The 8,439-nt window shown below is 46.6% G+C and overlaps 1 protein-coding gene across 1 annotated transcript; it reads right to left on the bottom strand.

The window, feature by feature from the left end:
* Positions 1-2,919: 2,919 nt before the first annotated feature.
* On the bottom strand, positions 2,920-8,206 carry LOC119888252 (probable pancreatic secretory proteinase inhibitor). Its single transcript, XM_038698730.1, has 4 exons — positions 7,736-8,206; positions 5,959-5,990; positions 5,606-5,718; positions 2,920-3,152 (listed from the first exon to the last, which is right to left on the bottom strand). The coding sequence occupies exons 1-4, from the start codon at positions 7,785-7,787 to the stop codon at positions 3,107-3,109; spliced, it is 243 nt and encodes an 80-aa protein (XP_038554658.1). The 5' UTR covers positions 7,788-8,206; the 3' UTR covers positions 2,920-3,106.
* Positions 8,207-8,439: the final 233 nt, after the last annotated feature.

Below are 8,439 nucleotides of genomic sequence, written 5' to 3' on the forward strand. Positions count from 1 at the left end.
TCAGTGAACTACAGAGACCTGCAGAGGACCAGGACGCATCAGAACCCGGCTCTCCAGTGAAGCAGGAGACGACTCTTCATGTATAAAATATATTTATCCTGCTGTTCTCACGACGGCTTTGTGTGGTTTCAACGAGCTCATCAGGGATTGAACTTTTACTTTAGGGCCCCTCTCAGCTCTCCTCTACCATCACACGTCTGTTTCTGGGGAAGACTTTCCCTGTGACACCGTGAGCTGCTCGCTCCGTCCCCTGCTGCTGCTTTACCTTCATGTCAGAGTCCGTCCGCATGCTGCTGACACTTCTACCAACTTTTCATAACTTTCCCTGGTTTCAAAATCAATCAATCAAAATATATAAAAACATTTGAAGTTATTTGGTCAAATTTTTTGTTGAAATAATTTTGAAAAGAAACATTTAACACATAAAACAGAGCAACTTTCAGCCCAGCTGATTTATATCTCCTCAGTTTTCTCCTCATGTAGTTTGAGGATATTTAACTAAAGTGCGGCAGTTGGATTTCTTGTTGGAGGAGCAGACCTCTGCTGCCCCCCGCTGGCCGCTCAGAGCACCACACCTGGATGAGGTTCCATCCATGGTGCAGAAAGAGCTGCAAGCCGTGCTGTCCTGAAGTAACAGAGAATAAAGATGAATCTGTAATTGTCTTGGAATTCATTCTCTGCATTTAACTGTGCAGCCCCCGGGGACCAGCTCCGGATCTGTGCCAGTGTTCCTGACTGGAGAACCTAACATGTGTTCGATGGTGGTGGAAACCGGAGCCCCCAGAGGAAACCACATGAGGAGTGTTCCTCCTTATTAGTGCCAAACAAAGAACCAGCACTTAGAAAGAAAGAATACTGCACAGGAGACAATGTTGGTAGACACATCTCAACTTAAAACCAGGAGGGGATCTTCCACGGGCCGTGGACCAGGACCCGAGCAGCACCAGACTTTCTCTCCGTCCCCCCTGACCTCTGACCCCAACCAAAACAAGGTTCCTTCAGGACTAAATGTCACGTAGGATTAGAAAAGGATGTTCTCGACAATAAAGTGTTAAAGATAAATTTAAATACAGAAAAGAAATTTGGTTTGTTTTGTTTCAATAAAAATTGACAAGGGCGGGGCGGCGCGGCGGTGCAGTGGTTAGCACTGTTGCCTCACAGCAAGAAGGTGGTGGGTTCAAGCCCCTTTCTGTGTGGAGTTTGCATGTTCTCGGGTGCTCCAGCTTCCTCCCACCATCCAAAGACATGCAGGCTAGATTAATTGGTGTCTCCAAAATTGTCCTTAGGTGTGAGTGGTTGCTCGTCTATGTGTTGCCCTGCGATGGACGGGCGACCTGTCCAGGGTGTAGACGACTTCAGACCGAGACAGGGAGAAACTCCATGGTTACGTAACAGTTCATGTTAGAAAGTGGAAGTTACATAAAACTGGAACCAAAGTTCTTGTGTGAATGAGTTTTGACATGTCTCAGTAGTAGTCTGGCAGCCTGGTGTTTGGAGATGCTCCCCACACTGTCCCTCATCTGGCCCCAGGGCGTCTTCACGGGCTCCAGCAGGTTTCTATCTCTGAGGTAGAAGTTGTGTAAAATGCCAAAACAAGCAACGACCATACACGAACAAACTGACCGCCACCTGGTCTTCATAATGCCCAATCGCAGAACGGGCCTATGCAGGGTGCCTGCAGTCTGGGCCCCTGTCAGGTGTGATGGCCCCTGTCAGGTGTGATGGGTCGGGACATCCACCATCCCCTAGAACACAGCAGCCTTCAGGCTGGTTTTAGGGACTCTGGCATCACAGACTGAGCCTGGGCAGCCAGTATTACTTTCCCCAATAACGAGCAGCGTAACATCACAGTTACTAATCACTAACGCTGCGCTACTGAAACCATGCTTGATGTGAACGCCCGAGCTTTCATGTCTCTAACGCCAGTCTCTAGCCTTAGTGTCAGCTAGCTAGCTATTGAAAAGACAAATGGCTAACAGACGCCTCAAAAATCAGACTGAACAAACTGAAAAGCTGATTTTATAGTTCACTGTTAAGTTCTTGCTAACTGTTCAAGAATCAAAGCAAAAAAAATAGGGCTGGGCACGTTATTGCACTTTTGTGTATATAGCAGTACATTTAAATTAAAAGTGGCAACACACTATTTTAGAATTCATTATTCAATTTTGCGCATAACTATGTGATTACTCACAATTAAAAATTTTAATCGTTGCCCAGCACCAGAAAAAAATAAAGACGTTTTGAAAACATATATTTGTAGATGAATTTCGGCTTGTTCTTCAGCCATTTTGTTCGTTTTCATGAGCTACCACAGGTACACAGATTTATGGGTAATGGGCAGCATCGATGCTGCCATCAAAACCGACCATTACGGTGACGTTTGAACGCAGCATACAAGGCAGGTAAAAGTTGTTCGACCCGTCATGTTAGACACCTGCTGAGACAGCTTCTTTACCCATTTCAAACATAGCCGTTGTCTGTGGAGGGTCAGGTGCTCATGACCTCACCATGACATCACCAGTGGTCTCAGGTATCCACAGGTAACGTCTCCATGGTCTTATGGTTTGCAGAGTACTGCTGAGCGGCCAGCCTCTGTCTCAGGTGTTTCAGGCAGCGATATTTAAATGAAGTGAGCCACAGTAACGTCACCTTCTGCTCGGGAACAGTGGTGAAAATGTGGCGACTGAGACGTGTCGCCGTTTTCCCAGCTCCGCTCTTGGCCTTTAGTTTCCAGGACACTGATCCAGAGATGCTGATAAGGAGACAGGATGTTAATTCAACACTGTGCGACAGGCAGGATGTGCTGATAGCATGAGTGTGTTTTACTGATTGAGGTTTGTGAATGTCTGAAGATGGACGGCTACAACTAAAGATTATTGTCATTAAGGAATAATCAGTTAAATGAAGCTGAACTCAGACAGAAAATCTTTATTGGAGAAAGATTAGAGTGAAAAACATCCTGACAAAGATATGAAAATATAAAACACACGTCTGAATGATGATCTAACAGCTAAACTCAAACAGAAGTCAAAGGTACACGTGATGTCATCAGTGGGCAGCAGTGTGATGACATCATCAGTGAGGGACGAGTGGGATGATGTCATCCTCAGCAGGGCCCCTCCTTCACAATCAAAATGTCAGCGTTTTTCTCCCTGAACAAACAAATCAATGATCAGTTAGAGTCTGCCTGTTTCTACGTCCACCTTTATCTGCCTGTGTCTACGTTTACCTTTATCTGCCTGTGTCTACGTCTGCCTTTGTCTACCTGTATCTGCTTGTGTCTGCCTTTGTCTACTTGTATCAGCCTGTGTCTGCCTGTTTCTGCCTGTGTCTATGTATACCTGTTTCTACGTCTGCCTGTGTCTACGTCTACCTGTATCTGCCTGTGTCTGCCTGTTTGTGTGTCTACCTGTGTCTACGTCTGCCTGTTCTATGTCTACCTGTATCTGCCTGTGTCTACATCTACCTGTATCTGTCTGTGTCTGCCCGTGTCTGCCTGTGTCTACCTGTTTCTGTGTCTATCTGTGTCTACCTGTGTCTGCCTGCGTCTGCCTGTTTCTGCCTGTGTCTATGTATACCTGTGCCTGTGTCTACCTGTGTTTGTCTGTGTCTGCCTGTTTCTGTGTCTATATGTGTCTGCCTGTGTCTACTTGTGTCTGCCCGTGTCTACCTGTTTCTGTGTCTACCTGTGTCTGGCTGTGTCTGCCTGTTTCTGAGTCTACCTGAGTCTGCCTGTTTCTATGTATACATGTGTCTACCTGTATCTGCATGTGTCTGCCTGTGTCTACCTGAGTGTGCCTGTTTCTGTGTCTACATGTGTCTACCTGTATCTGCCTGTGTCTACGTCTAACTGTATCTGCCTGTGTCTACCTGTTTCTGTGTCTACCTGTGTCTGCATGCGTCTGCCTGTTTCTGTGTCTACATGGGTCTACCTGTATCTGCCTGTGTCAGCCCGTGTCTACGTCTACCTGTATCTGCCTGTGTCTACGTCTAACTGTATCTGCCTGTGTCTACCTGTTTCTGTGTCTACCTGTGTCTGCATGCGTCTGCCTGTTTCTGTGTCTACATGGGTCTACCTGTATCTGCCTGTGTCAGCCCGTGTCTATGTCTACCTGTATCTGCCTGTGTCTGCCCGTGTCTACGTCTACATTTGTCTACGTCTACCTGTATCTGCCTGTGTCTACGTCTACCTGTGTCTGTGTCTACTTGTGTCTGCCCGTGTCTACCTGTTTCTGTGTCTACCTGTGTCTGTCTGTGTCTGCATGTTTCTGAGTCTACCTGAGTCTGCCTGTTTCTGTGCATACATGTCTACCTGTATCTGCATGCGTCTGCCTGTGTCTACCTGAGTGTGCCTGTTTCTGTGTCTACATGTGTCTACCTGTATCTGCCTGTGTCAGCCCGTGTATACGTCTACCTGTATCTGCCTGTGTCTGCCCATGTCTACGTCTACCTGTATCTGCCTGTGTCTGCCCGTGCCTACGTCTACATGTGTCTGCCTGTATCTGCCTGTGTCTGCCCCTGTCTACGTCTTACCTGTATCTGCCTGTGTCTGCCCATGTCTACGTCTACCTGTATCTGCCTGTTTCTGAGTCTACCTGTGTCTGTGTCTATATGTGTCTGCCCATATCTGCCTGTGTCTACCTGTTTCTGTGTGTACCTGTGTCTGCCTGTTTCTGTGTCTACCTGTGTCTGCCTGTGTCTGCCTTTTTCTGTCTACCTGTTTCTGTCTACCTGTGTCTGTCTATGTCTACCTGTGTCTGCCTGTGTCTGCCTTTTTCTGTCTACCTGTGTCTGTCTATGTCTACCTGTGTCTGTCTATGTCTACCAGTGTCTACGTCTACCTGTATCTGCCTGTCTCTGCTTGTGTCTGCCTATGTCTATGTGTTTCTGTGTCTACCTGTGTCTACCTGTGTCTGCCTATGTCTACGTGTTTCTGTGTCTACCTGTGCCTGCCGGTGTCAGCGTGTTTCTGTGTCTGCTTGTGTCTGCTTTTGTCTGTCTGTGTCTGCTTGTGTCTGCGTGTTTCTGTGTCTGCCAATGTCTACCTGTGTCTATCTGTGTCCGTCTGTATCTGCCTGTATCTGTATCTGCCTGTTTCTGCGTCTGCCTGTTTCTGTGTCAACCTGTGTCTGCCTGTTTCTGTGTCAACCTGTGTCTGCCTGTTTCTGTGTCAACCTGTGTCTGCCTGTTTCTGTGTCAACCTGTGTCTGCCTGTTTCTGTGTCAACCTGTGTCTGCCTGTGTCTGCGTCAACCTGTGTCTGCCTGTTTCTGTGTCAACCTGTGTCTGCCTGTTTCTTGTCAACCTGTGTCTGCCTGTGTCTGCGTCAACCTGTGTCTGCCTGTTTCTGTGTCAACCTGTGTCTGCCTGTTTCTTGTCAACCTGTGTCTGCGTGTTTCTGTCTTCCTGTGTCTGCATATTTCTGTGTCTGCCTGTGTCAGCAGAGAAATTGACAGTTTTGTTTTGATATATTGATCAGTGGCGGGATGCACCTGTTTATGATCGATATGTGGCAGCATTTGATCAACAGTTCAGGACTTTGTGGAACAGATTAAGGACGTTATTGAGCCGTTATCAGAAGATCAGAATCATGGCCGTGGACTCACAGTCTGTGGACGCACAGAGAGCACTCGTTCGGGTAGGTGACGCCATTACTGCCGCACACCGGAGAGTAGTTCAGGGGACACGCCTGAGTCACGCTCATGCCCACGCAGGAAGGCTGCACAACAACAACAACAAAGCACACGTTACACTTCAGCAGTGGGATGGCCTTTGTTAAGATACAGTGGTGCACAGGTGAAACTTGAGCTGTGGTCTAATCACGACAACTGATAACAATCCCTACATGATGCTGTCAGACAGGAAATAACTTTAAACTCGTTCAATTGAATTGATTTCAGGTTTATTTATCTGTTTCTGTTACCAAAACATGGTCAGGTTGTAGAAAAGTGTTTCTTACCCTCCTGTAGAGCCTGGATCTGTCCTCAGCATCTGAAACACACAGTAAAGTTTGTCAGGTTACCTGACCCTGTACGGTCTTACCTGGACTGATCACCTGACCCTGTACAGTCTTCTGTAGCACTGTCCATTGAAAACTCATTACCCATGTACACCGATCAGCCAGAACATTACAACCACCTGCTGTCTCCATGGACTGTACTGTGTGTTCTGATCCCTTTCTATCAGAACCAGCATCAACTCTTTCAGCAGTTTGACCTACATCAGCTCGTCTGTTGGACCACACGGGCCAGCCTTCACTTGACCCTCTATGACCCTGTCCTTGGTTCACCTCTTTTCCTTCCTTGGACCCCTTCTGATAGGTACTGACCCCTGCAGACTGGTCTGCAGATGTTCTGATCCAGTCATCAAGCCATCACAGTTTGCCCATTTTTCCTGCTTCTAACATCAACTCTGAGGACACAGTGTTCACCTGCTGCCTGATGGATCCAGGGACAGGTGCCATGGTAACCAGAGTAAACAGGAAGTCACTTTAGCATCAGTGTTAGCAGGCTAAAAACCTCGGTAACCTGATAATCCTGTAAAATTGATTTATTTCTATTACAGAGAAATTATCCAAACAGTTTCAATTATTAACCAGCACGTTTCAAACATCTTAAATAAACAGCTGATCTGAGTGACAGCTGGTTTGTGTCATTTAGTGACGAGTAAGTCTTCAGAGTTAGGCCTGACACCGTTCACTCAAACCTGCTTCCACAACGATGTAAACAGAAACAAAATGTGAGGATGTGCAAAACACTGACACCACATATTTAACTGAAAACAGCACAAAGACACTTTTCAGATGTTGAAACTGAAAATGTTATTGTTGGAAAACGATAAACTCTGCCAGCAGCAGGTTTCAGACCAGCTGGGACGGCAGCAACAAAAGAGTGGAAAAGCTGTGAGCTGCTAAAAAGGAAACAGCTGGTGGAGCATCTCACATTAATGAGGTTAACTGGCAGCAGGTCAGTAAAATGATGAGGCATAAAGAGTCTGTCTGAGGTAAAGATGTTTCTCAGCATCAAACTGCAAAGAATCTGGGATTTAATCAGCAGCTCATCGTCTCAGTAAGAGATTCAAGAAATCTCTGTACTCATGGGTCAAGGCTGAAAACCAGGATTGGATGTCTGTGACCTTTGACCCTCAGACGGCATCAGAACCAGACCTGATTCTGTGGTGGACGCCGCTGCCTGGGCTGAGGAACACAAACCATCATCTCTGAACTCAGTCTGTTTCTGCGTTCACAAACTCAAGATGAAACTCCACCGAGTAGAGAGGAGACCGTCTGTAAACCAGATCCAGAGACGCCGTCTTCTGGACTGAGGCTGAGTGGAAAACTGTCTTCTTATTTCAGCAGGACGAAGCCAAACCAGGTTCTGAAGCACAGCTCTGCAGGAGAAGGGTCCGGGTCCTGAACTGGTCTGCCTGCAGTCCCCCACTGAAAATGTTTCACGCATGATGAGACGTAAAATACGACACAGGAGACCCCGAACTGATGAGAAATCCTGCATCAGGCAGGAATCCAGATCCCAGCAGTCGGTCTCTTTAAGTCCCAGACGCTCAGTTAGAAGAAGAGCTGAAGCAGCAGAGCAGGAAACACTGAAACCTGCTGCTGCAAGCAAATTCAAAACAGGTAATTCATTTTCCCAAAACAATCAATTTCTCAGTTTCAACACGTGATAAGTGTCTTTGTGCTGTTTTCAGCGTCCACACACACCTGCCTGGTCCAGACTCACCTGCACAGAATAAAGCAGCAGCACAGACGAGCAGAAGAGTCCTGCCAAACATCCTGGATGAAAAGTCAGAAAGTCAAATTAAACCAAAAAGCAAAAATGTTTAAACTGTCTGGGAGGAGGTTGAATCTGCGAGTTTTCCTGGCGTGTGATTGGCTGCTAATGCGTCTGTGTGCAGCTCCTCTGTGGTTGTGATGTGTGCCGTTGGCGTGCTGTTGTCATATAGAGGACTGGCTCCGTGTTGTGGTCAGAAACTATGCGAGCGGCTGTTGTTGTGACGGAGGCAGCTCTCTTTTGTTCGGGCTTTAATCTCGGGATCAACATTCTGTCTGCTGTGAAATATCGCTGACCGAGCGAAAACTGTCAGGAGGACTCAAAAACAAATGTGGTCCGTCACGAGGCTGCACATCTTTACACACAAACACAACAGGAGGAAAACAAGCTCAATATCACACGGTCTAAAAACATTTAAAGGTTTACACAGATACAGTTTAAACCAGATTATAAAGTCTGATGGTGAACTGCTGCCCCTAAAGATACATAACATAAACAGTGTCTGACAAAAAAGGGAGTCCAGCTCATGATTTTGTAAATATTTGATTATATCTTTTCATGTTTCAACAATGAAGAAATGAAACTTTGCTCCAATGTAAAGTAGTGAGTGTGCAGCTTGGATAACAGTGTAAATTTGCTGTCCCCTCAAAATA

The sequence above is a fragment of the Micropterus salmoides genome, unplaced genomic scaffold, assembly GCF_014851395.1.
Source record: "Micropterus salmoides isolate LMB-PRFRI ecotype aquatic unplaced genomic scaffold, ASM1485139v1 Ms_hic_scaffold_5, whole genome shotgun sequence".
NCBI lineage: Eukaryota > Metazoa > Chordata > Actinopteri > Centrarchiformes > Centrarchidae > Micropterus > Micropterus salmoides.

Excerpts from the sequence above, each read along its gene's own strand:
- LOC119888252 (XM_038698730.1), bottom strand. The coding sequence starts at position 7,787 with ATGTTTGGCAGGACTCTTCTGCTCGTCTGTGCTGCTGCTTTATTCTGT. Across the intron at positions 5,719-5,958 it reads GATCCAGGCTCTACAGGAGG|CCTTCCTGCGTGGGCATGAG; the intron begins GTAAGAAACACT and ends GTTGTTGTGCAG. Across the intron at positions 3,153-5,605 it reads TCTCTGTGCGTCCACAGACT|GGAGAAAAACGCTGACATTT; the intron begins GTGAGTCCACGG and ends TTGTTTGTTCAG.